Source organism: Lolium perenne, chromosome 1 (genome assembly GCF_019359855.2).
Source record: "Lolium perenne isolate Kyuss_39 chromosome 1, Kyuss_2.0, whole genome shotgun sequence".
Taxonomy (NCBI): Eukaryota; Viridiplantae; Streptophyta; class Magnoliopsida; order Poales; family Poaceae; genus Lolium; species Lolium perenne.
The window spans coordinates 222578053-222599168 of record NC_067244.2 but is presented as its reverse complement, the minus strand read 5'-3'; the positions used below and the strand labels follow the sequence as shown (position 1 = coordinate 222599168).

The 21116-nt window shown below is 47.8% G+C and overlaps 1 protein-coding gene across 1 annotated transcript; it reads right to left on the bottom strand.

Annotated features, from left to right (window-relative positions):
- Positions 1–289: 289 nt before the first annotated feature.
- On the bottom strand, positions 290–8005 carry LOC127327291 (cyclic nucleotide-gated ion channel 4). Its single transcript, XM_051354072.2, has 5 exons — positions 7253–8005; positions 2051–2266; positions 1647–1969; positions 1094–1526; positions 290–1006 (listed from the first exon to the last, which is right to left on the bottom strand). The coding sequence occupies exons 1-5, from the start codon at positions 7880–7882 to the stop codon at positions 494–496; spliced, it is 2115 nt and encodes a 704-aa protein (XP_051210032.1). The 5' UTR covers positions 7883–8005; the 3' UTR covers positions 290–493.
- Positions 8006–21116: the final 13111 nt, after the last annotated feature.

Here is a 21116-nt window from a genome sequence, read left to right as displayed (position 1 = left end):
CGGAAGGTCGCAACAGAGGTGTCCGGGAGAAGGCACGGCTGGGCACCAGTGACCAGAAGAATCTGCGACTTGGCTGAGGGATCTTAAGAATGATGGCAGAGAATCTTGTTGGTACCAAAAGTGTGGTAGTTGCTGTTGTCAAAAACTGTCCAAGTAGTTAAGCAAAAAACTAGTTGGCCCAGCTTAAGTTTTGTAGTAGTAGTCTGAAAATGGAAGAGAGATGAGGATCGTGGTTGTTTCATTTTGGTAGCTGGTAGAGGTTTTAATTTCTGTTCAAACTTGTCGGATATTCTAGAGAATAAATGGCATCATAACAACGATAGTACTATCATATTTACATTAGAGCAGCTACATATTCAGCAATCGCATATTCTCGTCCATCGGGCAGACACGACATCCACCGTTTTGTGCATTTGTAACTGTAACTCTGCAACTCACTTGCTCTCTATGCAACAAAGCAAGCAGGGCAGATCATCATATGCAGTTCGCCGGCCTAGAAGTCTTCGTCCTGGTTGGGCTTGGGCGAGCTGAGAATGGCGGTATACAGCCGGAGCTTCTCCTCGCCCAGCGACGAGCACCGTGACAGCGGCCGGCGCGGACGGATGAAGGACAGCGACGTGAGCGTCTTGCGGTGCCTGTACCTGCGCCACGCCAGCTGCACGGCGACGGCCGCCCAGGTGCGCCACCCGGGTGAGTAGTACCGGGCGCTCCGCCGCACCTTGTCGTTGGTGAAGGTGTACCGGAAGTGCTGCGTCACGTACTTCACGTCCGCCGCCTCCAGCCCGAACACCTCCGTGCTCTCCATCGTCACAAGCGTCGACGACGACGCCGGCAGACGCTCCATGAAAGGCCGGCGCAGGCACCACGACAGCAGCTCGTCACCAGTGAAGTTGCCCGGCCCCAGCGTGCAGCGGCTCGTCGCCCCGTTCCGCAGCTCCTGGCTGCACTGCAGGTGCCCACGCACGATGAACAGCATCCTCTGCACTGGATCACCTTCCCTCACAATCTGAATTATTCAGAAATCACAATCAGTCACTTACTGATCGAGCTCACTGTACTTGCTACTGCAGTCTGAATTCATGCGAGAACTTACTGTCTCGCCCTTGGGGTAGATGAGGGCCTTGACCCGATCGCACATGTTCTCGAGAACAAGGTCGTCCATGTGCACGAAGAGGGGCACCTGACGGACGAGGTCGAGGCAGAGGTGGTACTTGATGTCGCGCCGGAGCGCCTCCGGCAGGTCGCGCACGATCTGGGACTCGTCCACGCCACGGGTGGCCGCCCACCGCTGCCGCTCGAACTGCCGCACGCGCTGCCGGAAACCCAGCGGCAGGTTCTTGCGCTTCATCCACCACTCCAGGCTCCGCAGCCGCGTCTGCATCGCCTGCTTCTTGGATGTCGTCGCGTTCAGGAACACCTTGATGTTGCCGATGAGCATGGTGACCAGGATCAGCCCGCCCGTGATGGTCAGGATGTTGAACACGATCTCCACCCACTCCGTCGTGCTCTCCAGGTTCCCGAATGTGCTGCAAACATAAATTCATCACGTCATTAAACCAAACAATTCATGACAATGTGTAGCAATCAGCACAAACTAATCTCAGTTTCCCACTAACACTTGCCAAGAAGGCAAGAACGCTCCTTACCTCAGCGTCATCAGGCCCCAGAAGATGGGGAGCAGCATCTTCTCCAGCCGGCTCTGGTTCGCCACCAGCATCACCGTCCACTTGTAAGCGCCGTACTGGTACCTATCGCCGCTGTGGAGGCACACGCTCCTGGCAATGGTGTCGTTGGCCCAGGCGAGCCTTTCACCGCCGACGATAACGGACGACGCCGCACCGTAGTACAGCGGGGCGGCGCACGCCACCGGGCCGGACGCGCACCCCGGCGGCCCGGACAGGAGGCACTGCTCCTTGAGGCACTTGGTGGCCCTCTGCACGCCCAGCAAGTACCAGCATGCTCCCACCGCCTGAAAACACAATGCTGCAAATTGATCGTCTGACCGATACAGTTTGTGATAAGTGAGGGATGTGGAGTGATCGTTGCTTACGTGGGCGGCGACGAAGTAGGCCATGAGGTTGAGCACGATTCCCCACCAGATGGTGCCGAAGATGTGGCCGGACTGGTTCTGCGTCCGCCGGAGGAAGGAGACGGAGTGGTAGATCTTGGGCAGGTACTCCAGAAGGAACGTCAGCAGCAGCATCGTCATGACCGCCGTCGTCGATCCTGCGCGGATCATCGCCGGCGCGGCTACCCAAACAACCACCTGCACGTACGTGTACATGCATATCGATCGTCAATCGCTGCATGGAGAGACAGCACACAATCCCCGACTGACACGACAAATAGCAATGTTAACAATATATGCAGCTAGCGTCTCTTTTTTGAGAAACAAAATGCTCTATTTATGTTCGGTTTTCAGGCACGTAAATGTCAACGATCAGCTAATGGACTGGACATAGACACGTAATTAATCCGCATGGGTGGTATTATAAAAAGAAATTGCAAGGCATATCTTATTTATTATCCTTTTTCGGTCATTTTTCTCTCTCCTCACATGTATGTAAAACTATTAGTGCATTCACTAGTTCATAAAGGAAAATAATTATATTTCTAAGTTCTACTCCCTCCGGATCAGTTTAAAAAGTACGCAGGTAGCTTACGAAAATACCTTGACAATTATTTTGGCTAGCAAAGTATGAATTATATGTCACGAAAACTATAGCATTAGACACTATTTTGAATATGAATCGGTATACATTTTGTGGACATACCTCCATATCTGTTTATTAGTCTTACATGTAGCCCTAGGTTATTAATTTGATAAACAAAATATGAGGTATATATTACAGAAAAAATATCACTAGAAACTTCAGATGTTATATTTTCCAATGATATAATTTTATGTTTCATAATTCATATTATATAGGTTAAATTGACAACATAGGTGCATGTGTAAGAGTAATAAACTAATATGTAGAGAGTAATTCATATTTTGTTGATAATTTTTTTTTTCAAGGATACGTCATGGACAGACGTATCGGTTTCATAGAAGAAGAGGCCAAGAGGCAAAAGTACAACACACCGCCACGGGTGCAACACCACACTAACCCGTGGGGTAGCACGCACGGCTAAAACAACTACTCGCGACATCTCCACTTTTCTACCGGCGTAATGATGCCTCTAAACAGTCTAGCCGCTCGCCAAAGCTGCACATCCTCAGAGATCTTCTGGATCACCATGTCCTTGGAAGGAGCCACACCTTCAAAGACCACGACATTTTGATGGCGCCAGAGACTCCAGCATATAAGCACTGTCGCCGTCCATAGGTCCCGGTCGCCTCTCGGACCCCCTTCTTCTCTTGCAGCCAACTGACGAGAGTAGTGACCGGTTGTGGCATCCAGTGGAGCTTGCCCCACGAGCGCAGGAAAGCAGCCCAAACCTCACGCACCAAGACGCAACCCATCGGAAGGTGGTCTAGAGTCTCGCCCCCTTGATCACAGAAAGGGCAAGAAGCTTGGTGGAGGGAGCCCACGCCGACTGAGCCTGTCGGCTTTCCAGCACCTATTCCACGCTGCTAGCCACATGAACACTCTGCAGTTCGGTGGAGCGCGCGACTTCCAAATCTGCAGCGCACCGGCCGTGTCCTCTCTGGCCCCGAACATCCCCTCATAGCAGGATCTGGTGGAGTAGGAGTTGTTACTTTCCCACCTCCACCTGAAACTGTCCTCCACGCCCTCGGCAAGGTTGACATGCACTAGCCGGCCCGCCACTTCGAACAACTCCATAAGTGCAGGCGCACCGAGGTCCGGTGATAGGTCCTCAAGCCAACCTCCTGCCAGTCCCTCACGGACACGGCGTTGCTTGACCACCCGTTTTGGCACAGTGGCAAACAAGTTTGGTGTAATGTCGTTGATCCGTCCATCAGGTAGCTAGTGATCCGACCAGAAGAGAGTGGACGCTCCGTCTCCTAGCACTAAGAAAGTTGTTCCTTCGAAAAGATGCCTCGCTAGTTGAGGAACTTGAATATTTAGCTCCTTCCACGGCTTGGATTCATCAACCCGCTGAAGCCATAGCCATCTGGTCCTCAATGCCACATTCATCATCCTCAAGTCTGGAATACTGAGTCCACCCCATTCCTTAGGGATGCAAACTTTGTCCCACGCCACTAGATAGTGCCCCCGTTCACATCTTTCCAGCCTTTCCAGAGGAAGCCCCTTATGATCTTCTCAATTGCAAGAATGGTCTTGATCGGTATGTCGAGGGACATCATGGGGAAGATAGGCATCGCAGATAGTGTCGACCGGACGAGCTCCAATCGGCCCCCTTTGTCGAGTAGCGACGCCTTCCCTCCTACCAGCTTGTTTGCTACATTGTCCACGAGGTATTGGAGCTGAGCCGCGGGTGGCTTCCTCAAAGAGGTAGCCCCAGATATCGTTGAGGGAAAGGTTCCATAGGGCTCTGTAACTCCTGCTCCACTAAAGCCACGTGTGCTTCCATGCATCGGACAAGGTTCGCCGAGCACTTGGCGATGTTGGTACGGAGCCCCGAGGCTGTCCCAAAATCCTCGATTACCGCCGTGATAGTCCGAAAGTCCATAATTGAGGGCCGCAGGAAAGTCACGACATCATCCGCATATTTGGATGTGCAGTGACGTAAGCCTGATGGCGCAAGCGGGCTTAGCAACTCCTCATCTGCGGCCTTCTGGATTATCAGGTGCAAAACTTCTATGAGCAGAATGAAGAGCTGTAGGGATAGTGGGTCGCCCTGAGTCCACGCCTATTGGCAATCCGCGAGCCCGGAGTGCCGTTGAGCAAGACGCGTATCGTTGATAAAACTTATGATGAAAAGTTTATCATAAATTGTGTGCGTGCCTGCTAAATTGTATCTGAAAACGAAGGGAGTACCAAATTGGCCCGTAGGACTAATAACATGGAACGTAGCAGCCAGAATGGATGTTTGGAGGCGAGCTCGTGAATAGTTTTCCTGATTAATAAACGTGGTCAGCTGACAGAGCGTGATACACCCCATGTGTAGGACCGGTGAATGATGAATTGATGAGAAGGCAAAAAATACGATCGCGAAAAATCTAAACCGTGGCCTGTGGCAAAGCTTTCATAAGATCAGCTGACAGGGGACCGGACGTGTGAACGCCTGCTTAGGAGCGAATATTCCCCTAGTTCGGAGTATATACTACAGTACGATGTCGTGTCATTTTTGGGTGAATCATTTTATCTCTTCTTTTGTGAATACATTTAATATTCAAACAATGATGTATAGTTTTAAAGTTTCTTAATCATCGAGTACAATACATAGCGTGCATGCACATCACCACACACGTGCATACTCATACAACGCTTATTAAAGATTAAAATAAGTTTTAAGGCCTGAAGAACGCGGTTTTTACCAGTTAACTTCTCTGTCCAAAATATTCCCTCCATTAAATGTTAAAATCGTCCAAACATGGCCGTCTGCATCACTAGAAATGGATTTAATGGTGATGTGGCAACATTTTTTAAGAAGTAAGCATGGAATGAAAAATATACTAGTAATAACCGGCTGAAAAGTGGGGAAAAGCAAGGTGAAAAAAAGGAAGCAATGTCTTTTTAAGAGCTTGATAATTTGAGAAAAAAATTGGAGATCATACCATCCAATTTTTTTCGAAAATAAAAATAATTTCCAACTTATATGGAGATTGCCAGAAAAAGTGAAAAACAAAAAATAGTAATTGCAAACAATATCATGGCTATGTTAAAAAAAAGTGATCGGATTTTCTGAGATATTAGAAAATGAAAAAACATGACGAAAAGCCTTTAGTAACTCCCAACTTATATGGTTTTCAAAATATATCAGCTTCAATATGGTTTTCAAGAATTCTTTTATTTTATGTATTTTCACATCTCTTTCCTAATTAACTAGAATAGCTGTCAATATTCGTGCTGATTGAGCTACAGTGTGTGTGTAGCCATTGCTATGCCATCACAGTAACTACTTATGATGAACCAATATAAGCCAAATCTAGATGTTCTTTTACACTTGGTGGATTAACAATTTTAATATCCAATTGTAGAACTAACATTTACCATGTCAATAGTTGTGGAACAAAAAGATTCTTTGTTACAGAATCAACCAAGTCCATGGGCAACGTCAACACACTTAAATATAAAAAGCTTTTGGACAAGAAACGCATGTAATTTTGTCTCGGCGAAGTGATGGCAATCCTTGCAAAAAAAAGTAAGTAAAATCAGTTAACCACTACTTTGTAGTAGTATATCCTTAACCTTCTGATTGATCAATCATGGAAAGAAAAAAAAAACCGTTTTCCTAGCTAGCTTTCGGTAAAACCATATATAAGTTCATCTCAGTTCAGGGCAAAAAGAATGAGGTTGGATGATTAGGAGGGTGGTTTATCCACAGCGCAACAGAGTTTAAATCTCATATTTTACTATCTGTGTGTCTCATAAAGGCGGAATATTCGTCCAGTGGGAGGCGATGTTTCCGTCGACAGTTAGGCGCTTATGGTGACTTCATCAATTTCAAGATCCAATCCGCCGGCTCAGTCTTCCGGAGGTAATCATAGGGGTAGGGCATGCGTGTGTGCGTTCATAGAGGTGAGTGTGTACGCGTGTATATGATCCGTTTGTACCGTGTTTAAAAAGAAAGAATGAGATTGGTAGCATGTCAGTTTTCGATAATGCCTAATTGTACTCGAGTACACTTCCTCCATTAAAAAATATTGTAAATTCTTACAAATACCCTTACACATGGCGCAAATTTATGATGATTTCTTGCTTCATGAAAATCTTTATTGAATTAATTTGTGTGCTATGAATTTTGTTTGTTTTCAGAATCTAAATATGCTTCTTTGTCTCATGATTATTGGTTTTCTTCATGCTAACTACGAATTAAGTCTTTTGAAAAATTTGATGGTACATGATTTGAACATGCCAAAAAAAAAACTTGTATCTTTTTTGAACATTTGTATACCCATTTTCTGCCTTTTCCAAAGAAAAAGAGCTCGGGAGCTTGGGTGAAATTTTTGTAGCTTCGTGTACAAAAATGTGATCATGCATGGTAATCATAGCAAAACCAAACCAAGAACTATAATGAACGTGTAACGTTAAATCTATGAATTGCATTTTTTTCCTTTGATTAAAGTACCAAGGAGCGAAACCTGTTTCTTGCTAGCTTTCAAGAAAAACAGATGAAAAGTCATGGTAGAGCACGATCAGGGAACAACAGGAAATGGCACCTGCATCACGGGGAGGATGACGAAGAAGTCGAGCGCCATCCCTTTCCTGGACCTCGCGTACGCCGGGACGCTCCGCGCGGCGTCCGCGTCCGCGTCCGCCTGATCCGCCGCGGCCTGCTCCTCGTCAGCGATCCCACGCCGCCTCCGCGCCGCCGCCGCTGCCGCGGTGGCGCCGCGCGCGACGCGGAGCTGCGTGACGAGGTTCCACGCGTGCATGGCGTCCACCATGCAGCGGAGCACGGTGACGGCGGCGGCGAGCCAGCCGTCGAGGAAGACGCACATGAGCGGGCCGCTCAGCGACACTGCGTACAGGAAGAGCGGGTCCACCATTAGCCCCGCCGCACAGGCCAGCAGGTAGACGCGGTTCCACTCCCGGACCCATCTCGTCCCCGGGTCCAGCGCCCACGTGTCCCCAACGCGCCACTTCCCGAGCCCCAGCTGCTGCCGCCGCCGCTGCCACCGGCGGCGGAGCTTGACGCCGACGCTGCTGGCGCCCCGGCTGCTCTCCTCGTCGCGCCGTAGCGGCGTTGACTCTGCATGGTGATCTCCTTCGTCCCGCGCGTCGGCAACGGAAGGCGAGGCGGCGAAGGACGGCGACGAGCGCGCGGAGAGGGAGAGCTCACCCGACATGGCGGCGTGGCGTGGCCGTGGATCGCGCGGCAGCCGGCAGGGCGAATCAGCTTGCGGAAGCGATCGAGGCTGGGATCGTGTGAGGTGGATGGATAGCTTGTTACACCTAGCTAGCTACTAATGATCAGTAGTAGTATTTCGTACGTACATATAGGACACGGGTCCTTATGTGCAATCACAGCACTGTGCTAGGGCGTCGTACTGAAAACGACCACACTAACCCAAGTACCAGTACACTGCTTCACTGACAAGGTATACGTATTATAAATGGTATGAGACGGTATACGCATTGAAAATGACCACACTAACCCAAGTATGGCTGATATAGCCATATGCATTTATTTATTTATTCGGGGGATAGTCATTCGCATTTTAGCTATGTGGAAACCACTAATGATTAGTGTGTTGAGTATATAAATAAAATTCATACATTCTAAGTCACGAGAATTTTATAACGGATTTGCTAGTTCTCAGCTAAGAGCATCTTCAGTCGGACCGTCGGAGGCTCCCCCGAGTCCCTATGGACCGATGATGGGTAGGCCACGCCGTACACAATTTGGGGAACATTCGGAAGAGAAAAAAAGATTTGAGGGTCTCCATGGACTGGTTGTGGTGGCCTGGCACGCGGGACGGCACCGGCGGCACGGTAGATTTTATTTATTTATTTGGAAGTCAGGCTTTGCCGTGTGTGTTCGAAAACACTCGGGCAAACTCTGTGCCTTCCATTTCCGTCCGTCGGCCGTCAGTCTGCTTTGCTTTGCTGTGCCACCCTAAAAACACACGGCAATGTCTTCGCCATGTTCGGGCCAAAAATACACACGGCAAAGATCTTTGCCATCCCGATTTTCGCCTTGTGCTTGCACACACCAAAGTCTTTGCCGTGTTCCGAAAAGCCTTTGCCGTGTCACACGGCAAATAATATTTTTCCCGTAGTGCCACTTGGAACCGTTTTTTTGTTCGGCATCCCCAAAATCCCTTTGGGGGGGGGGGGGGGGGGGGCGGTTGAGGGACGGCACTAAAGATGCTCTAAAATTAGTTCATGGTCAAATCCTACAATGTCCAATTACATCTTGGTTTGTGCAAGTTCGATTGCAACTAAGTTTTTTCAGCTGCAATTGGGGTTGCAACTGAGTTTTTTATTTTCAGATACATGTGAGAATGCAACTAAGAAAAAAATCAGAATTATTTTATTTAGTTTGTGATTCATACTAGTGATAAGTTGCAACTAAGATTTAGTAACATCATGTGACATTATTTGACTGAGAACTAAGTTAATTTTAAGTCGGATGAGAATTAGACGTATCTTTTTCTCAATAAACCCCATCCCTGCAAGGTTTTTATTCTGAAACACTGGTGCTGCCCTTATCACAGAATACCGAAAGATTAGAATAAACTGTTTGCGACAGATTAATAATGATCCGATCGAAGACTTGCGTGATCGTGTTGTGCCGGTGGCGCTGTCGACGAATAAACGCGGGCGCCGCCGTGGACGACGACAGCGTGCATGGGAGGTGTACAGGGCAAGACTGGCAAAGGGCATGTTGGTCCCGTCGCCCCACCACACCCTATCTAGCTAGCCATATCAATCACACTCATAATGCTCTTGTCTCGTATCGGCAGAAATTGTCGCGTCGATCAAGATGCATGGTCTTGTGCTGGTCAGTTGATCAGTTTACAAGATTATACCGGCACCGTCGGATATATTATACCTCTATATGAAACTCCACAGCAGCCATGCGATGAAACCAGTTGAGGTCAACCAGTTGAGGTCAAACCAACGGACTCACCTTTTTGGAAGGGTCTCATGCATGTGAAAGAGGATTTCTTCCAGAGAGGTTATTTTCGAGTGGGAGATGGGACATCTGTTAGATTCTTGGAGGACGTATGGCTGGGAGACATGCCACTATCTCAACAATATTCAGCTTTATATAATATCATCCAACATAAAAATGTGTTAGTTTCAACTGTGTTGGAGACTGAACCTATCAATATTTCTTTTAGAAGAGGATTGAATGATAATAAATGGGTGCAATGGTTACATTTATGCTAAAGATTGATTACAGTTAATTTATCATCTGAATCTGATAAGTTTATTTGGAAGCTTACGGATTCTGGCATTTTTTCAGTTCGGTCTATGCACCTTGATTGGATGAATGGAAATACTGTTTATCTTCGTGGGTATCTTTGGAAGCTAAAGATTCCTCTCAAAATTAAAAATTTTATGTGGTTTCTTAGTAATAAGGTGCTACTAACTAAGGATAATTTAGCTAAACGGAAGTGGAAGGGATGTCAAAAATGTTGTTTTTGTGATTCCATGGAAACCGTTAATCATTTGTTTATTGAATGCCCTTTTGCCAATATTGTTTGGCGTATGATGTACCTTGCTTACAATATTCCTCCACCAGCTAACATTACTAATATGTTTGGGGTGAGGAAAGAGGATAAACAGAAAATTCGGATTGGCGTTTCAGCTCTTTGTTGGGCTATTTGGAGAACCAGAAATGATATTATCTTTAACAAACAAAATGGAACTAATTTTTTGCAGGTTATCCGGCGGGCTGCTCATTCAATTCAGCAATGGGTTTTACTCCTCCCAGTGGAACAGCGGGAGGCTATGGTTATTGGATGCAATCGGATGCTAGTGGTTGCTCAGGACTTCTTTTTCCAGGGGCGGCATCTTAATAGAATAGCAAATGCATAGCTTCTCTATTTGCCATATTTTCAGCTGGTTGATTCATGTATCGACCTTAGCTTTTCCGTCATTGTAATAAGGGTTCTTGGATATACTATGACTTGATACTTTATTTTTTTTAATAAAGCAAGCTGTGTGCATCTATTGATGCAGAGGCTGGGGCTAAGCTCCTTTATCGAAAAAAATGCGATGAAACTGTGTGTCGGCTACTTCATGGATGTTCTTCCTCGTTGGAATCATGAAGCCAAGCTAAGGTACTACCGTACTAGGCACTTAGGCAGTAGACACCGCCACCAGGCAGGAGCTTGGAGTTCGCGATCGACCTCCCCCGTCCGTATCCATCACACTCATAATGCTCTCGTCTCATCAGAAATTGTCGCGTCGATCTAGATGCATGGTGATTGCTTGATCAGCTAGATAGACGTGCAATCCTCCCGTCGGGAAATTATATTTCACCGTCAGATACATCTACCGGCCGGGCCAAGACCAGGCACCAGCTAGCCATGGCCATAGGATCTGCTGCATACTCATATGTGTCGGCGGCTACTTGATCGACATTTTTCCTCGTTGGAATCATGACGAAGCCAAGCTAGGTGCCGCAAGGAGGTTGGAGTTCACGATCGATCTCTCCCGTCCCGTCGCCGTTGCACACCAATCGGATGGCGTACCGGCGGCCGGCCGGCCGTGTGGCCGAGAGCGGCTAGCCCAGCAATTACTACTAACCAATTATTGGGGGTACGAATGTCGTGATGCTAACAGGAGTAGATATGAGCGTTCAATTGCTTCATATGATTGCTAGTAGTGTGCTTTATAAGATCGGACAATACAATACGTACATTCTGTAACTGTATATTACTAGCTACCATGACAGTGAAAGAGAGCCGAGAAGCAATATTCAGACAAAATAGATTATACTAGTGTACAAGAAATACATATGAAGGTAAACATTATGGAGGTACGTGAGGCATGAGAGAGAGGGGCGATCCTGATGTGCTCATTGGGGCCTTGGAAACGTGGTCCACCACACTCCCTTGGCGGGAGGGAATTGCATATTCCACCACCTCCTGTACAATGTGTTGCACAAACCACCACATCCACGAAATTTTTGCATATTCCACCAGGTCTTGCTCTAATGAGTTCCAGCAAGGCTAATTCTTGCGTTTAACTTCATTGGCATCGAACTCAAACTGGACACGCTTGGACAAACCAACTCTGATAAAGTCCACCAAACTCCCAAGTTGAGCCTTCAAACAAATTGTTATGTTTGTTTGAGAATTGATTTTTTCAGCTCGGGCTATATGGAGGCCATTTATTCGAACCTTGGAAAATTTAAGTTCAAACATTTCACAAAAACCAAAAAATACCAAAGTATAGGCAATAACGTAATCTACTAGTATATTTTAGGCTCACAAAAATGACAAATCTAGATTTTGTCCCTCGTGAACAATATTGAGCAATACACTCATATCTCGAGTTTGTTATTTTGTGAGAATTTTGTCATGAGGGTGAAATACAATATATATTTCGTTCTCAAAGTTTGCGCAATGATAGAATTCAACATTTTCTACGTCTGGACATTTTTTCGGAAATTTTTAAAACTTTGAAATCAAAACTGTTTTAAATGAAGACTTCACCGATCGCCGCACAAGCCAGCAGATCTGGCCACCATTGCACGCCACGACCACCTAGACTGTCCGCATGTCTGCACTTCAACAATCTTTTCGAACTTTTCTACCGCAAGACGTCGAAGAGGAGGGTGAACGTTCAAAAATACAATGAGGTTGCGTCACCTGTTGCCAAGAAAATGATCGACAAGCTTCGTCGGTACGACGCCTCTTTTTTCACAGATCTTCGGTATGACGACTCGACGCAGAATATTCGTGATGCCAAGGAGAACATAGTCATAGATAGATTGATATGAAAGATATTCTTTTTTTCTTTTCTTAAGATATGTAGCCTGTGTCGAATATATCTGTAACTCGTATATACTGTAATTATTACGAGACTTGTGTACAGTCAAGGCAAATTTGTATGTTTAATGTTTTTCTTTGCAGTATATATGAGTTACAGATATATTCGATCCTCCAGTCAAGGCAAATTTGTATGTTTAATGTTTTTCTTTGCCCCCATAGAGAAATGGGAGCCCCTTCTGACTCGTCTCTCCGGTCACTAATTATAGTGCCGCAAGACACTGGAATCAAAAAATTGAAGTCTCAAAAGGAAAATAAACCCCGAGGCTACATTTATGGTTTCGCTTTTCATCTTCTCTTTTATAAATCATCATACACTAGTATATGTTGTTAATATATTGAAGCGTAATGTTTATTGTCCTCTTATATGGCTGCACCATGTCAAAAATATTTGCATGCACTTGGCTAAAACAACGTGGCGTTGTATTTTTGTTGCTAAGCTAGTTTTAATAGGGAATTAGACTTGCTTGCAACTCATTAGAGCAAGGCCTGGTGGAATGTGCAAAATTTCCATTAATCTGGTGATATGTGTAATGGTATGAGCAGGAACTGGTGGAACATGCAATTTCCTCCCTTGGCGGAGGAGGTTTAATTTTTTGATTATCTTATTATTTTTCCACTATTGGTGATTCAACCTTTGCCGAGTTGGAAAAATACTCAGCAAAGCCTATTCGATAGAAATCCTGCCGGCAAAGGATGTTTGCCGAGTGGGAAAAATACTCGGCAAAGGATACCCGATAGAAATCCTACATGCAAAGGATGTTTGTCTGGTGGGTAAAACTCGGCTAAGCGTACTTGACAGAAATCCTACTACGAAAGGATGTTTGGCAGGTGTTTTCCGTTAGGAACTCCGCAAAGAGTTTGTCGAGGAATACTAACATAGAGTACACATGTCAAGCACGCTATCGGGGTCACCGACACCTGCTCCTCAATTTTAGGAGCGGTTGCACACACCAGCAATTCCAAAGAATCACAAAAAAAACTTTAAACATGCAAATATAACTGAACCACGGAATTTCATTCAAATTTACATAAAATTTAATGAACTTAAATTTCAAACTAGACTTAAATCTACCTGGCGAGCCTGCCTCGTTGTCGTTCTTCCCCTTCGCCGCCTGCAGCCGTGTCTACCTCTCCGTCCTTGCTTCACGCATCTGGCGGTGGAGCATGCCCGCCGATGACGGTGGAGCTTGCCGGCGGCGTTGCCCCCTCAGAGATGCAAGCCACTGGCAAGACGCCTCGTTCTGGGTGAGCTTCGCTTGCTCGCGGGCGGTCTCCTCGGCCTAGCATTGAGCCTTGAGCAATATATTTCTCTATGTTTGTGTTGTCAGCAAAAAATATCCTTGGGACGCATGAAGCACGCGGATGTTTTGTTTTTAGATTTTATTTATCCATTTACCAAATTTTACTTGCTGCAGAGCGCGGTACACATTAGGCGCGTTTGGTAGGCTGGGCCGATTTCCTAAATCGCTGGCGCAGCGAGACGGGCGCCCCTGCGCGTCGCGAACGAGCCACGGGCCACTTTTGGCCCATCGTTTGGCAGCCTGTGCTGCACCGGCCCGAACATAATTGCACATTGTTTGGATGCCTGCAAATAGCGCTCCATCTCTATTCAGCCACAACACATGTGTTTGGTTGCCATTTTGGGGACCCTGGCAACAACTTCTCCTCACCACATTCAAATATGGTGACCTTACCATCACATAACGGCACACAAACACGATCATAAGTACACAAACACGATCATAAGCACATCAGAGAATTATATACACAAGGAACAAAGTAGCGTTAGTGGTAAGACACGCGCCTAAACCTGGGGGCAGACTACCCATGTCCAAAAGCATTATTCTCAACAGCCTATATGGGCCAACATGACAATGAGATATGCACAAAAGCAAGTGTTTAACAGCCTCCAGCACAACTGATCAGACATTAATAGAGACAACGATGGAGCAGCAACACCTTAATGGCGAGGATCGGCAAAAGGGCCCTCGCGGTGCCTCTTGCAGCCGAAGATGCTGCAGCAGGATGTCTCCTTCCTGAAGACGTCGACCTTGAAGTCATCGTCCTGAGGGGTGAAGACGATCGTGTCATCGACGCGAAACAAAAGCCTTTTGGCGAACTCGGTCCAGGACTTGATGAAGCCGACGCGCTGTCCCGTCCACTGCAGCTGCACCTTCCACTCGCAACGCTGGCCCAAGTTCAAGCATACATTCACCGGAGGGCCATTGTTCTTGAGCTTGTACTTGGTGATTAGGAGTTGCTCCATGTATGGCGGCACGGCGAGGGCACGGAGGTAGTGGCTCTCCACCTGCACGAATAACGCCGGCAGACGCTACCTAGCAGCGTGCCCCGGGTCAGCAGGACGGCCGGCGTGACGCCTTGGTGCCGTGATCTGCTGGTGCGCTTGCATGAACGCTACGTTGAGGTCACGAAGCTGCACCCGGACAGCCTCGTCCCTTGCGTCCATTATGGTCCCTTCCGAGAACGCTTCCATGAAGGGCCAGTTCTGTAGATGCAATGAAAATGCAAAGAGTTAGCAATGCACAAATCACTGTCATGGACTTGACATTGTGGCAATGACAAGCACAAGCACAAGCATTGTCATGGACTTCACACTGTGGTAATGCCAAGCACAAGCACTGTCATGGACTTCACATTATGCCAATGCCAAGCACAAGCACAAGCACTGTCATGGACTTGACATTGTGGCAATGCCAAGCACAAGCAGTAGCATAAGCACTGTCATGGACTTGATATTGTGCCAATGCCAAGCATAAGCACAAGCACTTTCATGGACCTGACATTGTGCCAATGCCAAGAACAAGCAGAAGCAGAAGAACTGTCAAGCCAATTATGGTGCTTGAGCTAGGCTTTACCAAGCAGAAGCAATGTCATGGACAATGGCAATGCCAAGCTCAAGCATTGTCATGGACTTGCATGGCAAGCAGAACCACTGTCAAGAACACGCATGCACATTGCCATGGATCCTATCTACATTCCTATGTACATTCACATCTACACTGTCATCTAGTCGATCTAAACAAGCGGAGAAGAAGTCGATTGAAGGTACTTACGATTGGGTGGAGCGACAGCGGCCTACTCTAAGGAGGAGGGGGACGCGCACAGGCGGCGATAGGTCCTCGAGGAGGTCGCACTCCAAATCCGAGTGGAGGAGGAGGCGGAGCCGGAGCATAGGTCATCTGGGACGGTGACGGTGCCGCGGTCGGGAAGCAGGGCGCCGATGGTGCTGTCGGCTGCCAACTAGCACGAGGGCGGCTGAACCCCATGGCATCGGCGCGTGCATCGGGTCGACGCGAACCCCGGCGGGGGCTCGATCTCCCTGCTGGAGCCCGGTGCACCGGTCGCCATTGCGGCCGCCCTCGCCGTCGGAAACCCTAGTGGGGATGGGGCAAAAAAACCCGTTCGACGGATCCGCCGGTTGAATCCCGGTGGCTTGCAAAGCCAGGACTGCGGCGCCGCGGGTTGCCACGCCGGCCGGCCTCGTGCTCGCGAACGGCGTCGGCCGATTCATCACCGGCACGCGTCCGACATCGATCCGCGCCGCCGTGTCGCGGCCTCCGGCATCGTACTCGCGGAAGTGGCGGGGGAGCGCATCGTTGGACCTGCTGGCCGTCGGCCGAACGGCTGGATCCGTCGTCGCTGGAGAGGAAGGCGGAGGAGGAGGCGAGGAGGCCATGGCGGCGATTGATGCGACAGGGCACAGGAGTGAATGGGGAGAGAGAAGGAGCGAACCGGTGAGGGGAAGTGGGAAGCGAGGACCAAGACAAGACGGTGTCTCCCGCGCTTCTCCACGTGTGCAACGGTTGCACGCGGGTGTGCAAAATGGCACGAGAACAGGACATGTCCGCTGGAAACTGCCGAGGGGTGTTCCTTCAGGGCCTGTCTCAGGGGTGCTTTGAGAACCGGTTGAACCACAACGCGAACCTCTTACAAGCAATCAAACGAACAGATTTTAGCTGGGCCGATGCCAGCCAAAGGACTCACAACCTACCAAACGCGCCCATTGAGTCAGAGGAGAGTGGTGCAGGGTGGAACTGTGGATACGCATGCAGGAGATCGAACAGCGACGAAATTTCGAGGCAGCTTCCCTCTCCTTCCTATGGATCGTGTCAGCAGGCAGCAGCATTCATGTGGATCGTAAACCTGGATCATGTACTGCTGCTCCTCTCGCGCGCGCGCGGCGTCGGTTGCCGTCGATCGGCCCGTCGCGTTCTTGCCGAAAGGGCATGCACGGACGGAAACGCTTCACGTCGACGATCGATCGACGCGGAGCCGACGTCGCAAACTCGCGATCGATGTCAGACGCATGAGCTGCCGGCCGTACGCACAGGCCAAAGATAGCCGTACAAACGTACAGCTTCCACCCAAACGTGCCGTATGCATGGGCGTACAGGTTGTTTGGTTTGTTGCCTCTTTTTGACTCCTTTTTTCTCTCCACCAATACTGTTCTGTCGTTTCCATACGACAACGCGTGGTTTCTTTTCTTCCACGTCCTTTAAGGCTTGATGAGGTCAGTTGGTCTAAAAATATAAAAATAAACCCGGCCCAAAAATTTAGTGGCCAGGCCACACATAATCGGCCCATACCTCTGCCCTCGCAGGAAGTTACGCGGCGGAACAAATACTTCGGCCCACGAGAGTTGCCAACGAGAAATGACTACGTTGACCGTTCCAACTGGCATGCCAGTAGGACCTCTTACCATACTCGCTCCAGCGTTCCAATCGTTAAAATATGAAACTATGCAAACATGCCTTACGTACGTCATGAAAGTGATGTACAGAATCCTTGTGCAAAACTAACTAACCTCTCGCAGACTTCGACTTTGACACGGAGTACGTACTTTGAGGCTGCATTATCGATGGATACCCGAATGCATGAATAGAATTACCACGCATGCTCTACACGCCAAGTCTCATGTGGCAAGTTTCACTTGACTACACTGGTCCAATTCTCTTGTTCATGCTCCAACTCCGATTCCTGATACATCATATTCCCGACGAAGTATCCACATACTGATGTGATGCTCCCATTGGTTTTAGATTTATCACTCTCACACTGCAGGCTCGTCTCCCCCTCCCCACTATTTATATACTATACTGGTGAACTATTCAACCACTCAAGATATATTTTAGAAGTCGTTTGGTATCCATCATTTGGGTCTGGAATCCTGAAATTTATTTTGAAATTTATGTGTTTCACCAACCATCCAACATACAAAATATACCGTGCGGAAGTATCTCGTAGCGTTGAAGAGCCAGCATGCTGACATTTCACATGGCTCCTTCAAAGATTGCACATGCACACCAAGTGCGACATGCATTGGTGATTGGGCTACACAGAAACTTAAATTGTGGTTCTTAAAAGGCACAAATATCTCTATTTTCTCTACACATTTTTCTTTTTTCTTTTTGATGTTTCCTAGATATCTGAAGAATATATGTCGAACAGAACTAGTATATATCTATATATATTTGTATATAACTAGCAAAAGTGCCCGTGCGTTGCACCGGGAAAACAAATACTAAACCATTATAGTAAACGATTCACGTTAATACACACATAATATTTTGCTGACGGTTCAGAAATCTAGGATTCAAAACATCCGTACTAAAAAAAATTCTGACAATGTAGCTGATAGAGCACTGTAACCCTTGTCTTACTTTTTCCTTTTCCCATTTTCTCTTTCAATATATCATGGGAGGAAAATGATATCTCTATATATCCACGTATATAGTCTCTAAACAAATCTGATTCGGTTTGCATTAATATGGTGGACTTTCTAAGTGATAATCTATTTAAGTGCTATATATAACATATCAATCCACACATTATTTACCTCGTCGCTAGGCGGCAACCAGCTCCACTATATCTGTCGCCCCACAAGGGCCAAGACACCCCCTTGCCAGGGCCGCTCGGCTGGCACGTCGCCGCTTTTCCTCTTGCATGTGTGCCCTCAAGGAGTCTCGGTAAGCCTCGTCCCCAATTACGGCTTCACCTTCAACGCAGGCATTGTCTCTAACCTAGTGAACCACCATTTCGTGTTTCCCATCTAGGCCTCCTAGAATAATGCATCCTTAAAGTTCGCCATCATTCCCATCCATCCAGCTGGTATGAACCTTTTTCTTTTGTTGCTCCTACCTCATTCTACTTTGCAATGGATGATCGGGTAAGATGTAAGGGCATCTTCACCGGCCCAACGCAGACAAAAAAATGACTTTTTTCAACTTGCCCGCAAGCGTATGCCCCTGCCCCACTGGTAGTGCCATTTTTTCTACTGCAAAAGACATACCAGTATGGATCATGCATTAAATTAGTAAGGACGTTACAAATGAAGTTCTGATTCTTGTTTTGCTTTAAACTAGAGCTTCATGAAGCTCGGGGTCTAAAAGGACTATTTGCCTCCCCAGCTCCTCTAAAGCAAAAGAGAAAAAGAACAAACCAGAGAAAAATCGATAAAGGTTACAGAGAGATCGGAGTACCTGGTATAGCATTCATTGGTGCGTCTCCCAGTGTTCATGCTAAATCTAGGTTAAAAAAATCTACCACATACACGTACATGATTTTGATCCTATTTGATCTTACCACTATTAGGCTGCTTCATCCCTACTTGATCCTCATCATTTATATAACTGTGTCTGTCAAAACGAGAAGAAACATAATAGTTAAAGCCATGGACGGGAAGGGATCACCATGGCACATAGAGACCGAGATCAGGCAAAAGAAGTACGAGTTGCATCGACTCGTTTTCAATGGAATTTCAAATTCAATGACCACGGTGTACATTCCAAAACCTAAAGCAAAAGAAGCTAGTACTTGTTCATGAACTTGCACTATTTTTTTTCTGATGATTTGTATGAGATATAATACACATTAACAAAATTCCTCGCTTTGTTGGGAGCGGCTCGAGGGGAAACACTAGTGCTAGGGGTGAAAAAATATTGGATGCGAATTGGGTAGTGCATTTCCCATATCCATTTTTATAATTTAAAAATGAATACATATGTGAAAACAGGTGTTATTGAATATGGATGTAGATCAGATTTTTGTCAATTCAGAATAGATATGAATAAGAAAATAATATGATCCTATCGTATAGTGAGTCAAATTTGTGATGATATAATACACAATAGTTTCAAGTTTAATATGTGCCTGCTTGCGCCATATTGGCTGCCATGACACCGCCACCTATGTGACTTTACAACCTTATCTTGTCGCGGCTCATCCCCCCCCCCCCCCCTCTCCCCTCTCTTCCCTCTACAGTACTTTGAGAGTCCCTGGGTTCTCGCTGGCTCCTCTCCCTCTCCCCTCCGGCGGCTCTGCCGGCCGGAGGCGTTGGGGGAGAGGAGGCCGGCACCCTGTATATAGTAGCCTAGGTCTTCGTCGTTTGGCAGGTTGCCGGTCTGGCGTTATGCCGTGTATCTGGAGGATCTGGTGGTCGGAGCAATCGAGCAGCTCGGGCCGTCCGGTGGTGGATTTTCTCCTCTCTGTGCTGCTCCGGTGGTCGGAGGGAATAGCAGCGGAGGAGATCTCTTCTACACCTCCTTCCAATAAGCTCGGTGGAGCTCGATTTCGATCCGTTTTTGCCGGATCTGGCCGCCATGGTGGAGGCCAGAGCTCGGCGACGGTTAGATCTCGTGCTCCGGGGATCTTTGAAGCTTCTTCCGGCGAAGGATCTAAGCACCGGCTTCTTGGCGTCGCTGCTCCATCTGGTCAAAGGGACCCCTTCGCACCGCGGAGCTCCCGGCTCCTGCGGCTCTTCTTCCTCCAGGCCACTGCGCCAGTTTGGAGGATCTTCATCAACCTCACCGCTGCGTTCATCGACGACCTTGCCCCAAGTGGCGTAGTCCCCGGCGGCTTGGTCGACGGCAGAGACATCGAGGTTAAGCACCGTCGGTGGAGGAGGACTGGATCGCGTTCTGCTTTTCTTTGTGAGGTCCTCTTAGCAAAAAGCAAGGACTTTGTTGTAATTTCAGTTTTCTGTCTGTTCCTTGTTGTAATTCTGTCCCACCGCTATAAATGAAGCTTCTAGGGCCTTCAGGCCCTATCCCTTTTCAAAAAAAAAGACACCGCCACCTGCCCTTTATGTTCACGTCGACTCTCGCCCACCTCTTCTTCACCTGCCCCCGGCTTCGCTTGGTACAGCGTCATGTCCTGGGCCCGGTCCATGACCCGATCCCCGCCTCTACCGACGCCGCTTGGGATGCGTTGCACGTCAGCCAACAATCCTGGAGCGTCCCTACTCGCAGCACCATCCTCTCGGGTGTGCTCTGGGAGACGCGGAATCGGATGATCTTTGACAACTTTTCCGCGTCCTGTTGCCCGCCATCCTCAAGGAGATCGCCGACCATCTACGGCTGTGGAGTGTCCGTGTACCTTCGCATGTGAGATATGTCTGACACATATTGTTCCTGGCTTCTTCCCTTCCTGCTTCATGCTGTATCAGTGTAACCCGCTGGTCTCCCCAGACCACCCTGTATCATTCATCAAAACTTTAATGAAAATTTCGGGTGGGTATTTCGCCCCCAGTTGTCTGCTCAAGAACGGAGTC

Bases quoted from the DNA above. Each gene is read 5' to 3' on its own strand.
- LOC127327291 (XM_051354072.2), bottom strand. From the start codon at position 7,882: ATGTCGGGTGAGCTCTCCCTCTCCGCGCGCTCGTCGCCGTCCTTCGCC. The intron at 1,970-2,050 runs GTAAGCAACGAT...TTGTGTTTTCAG, and splicing joins CCTACTTCGTCGCCGCCCAC to GCGGTGGGAGCATGCTGGTA. The intron at 1,007-1,093 runs GTAAGTTCTCGC...TGAATAATTCAG, and splicing joins TCTACCCCAAGGGCGAGACA to ATTGTGAGGGAAGGTGATCC.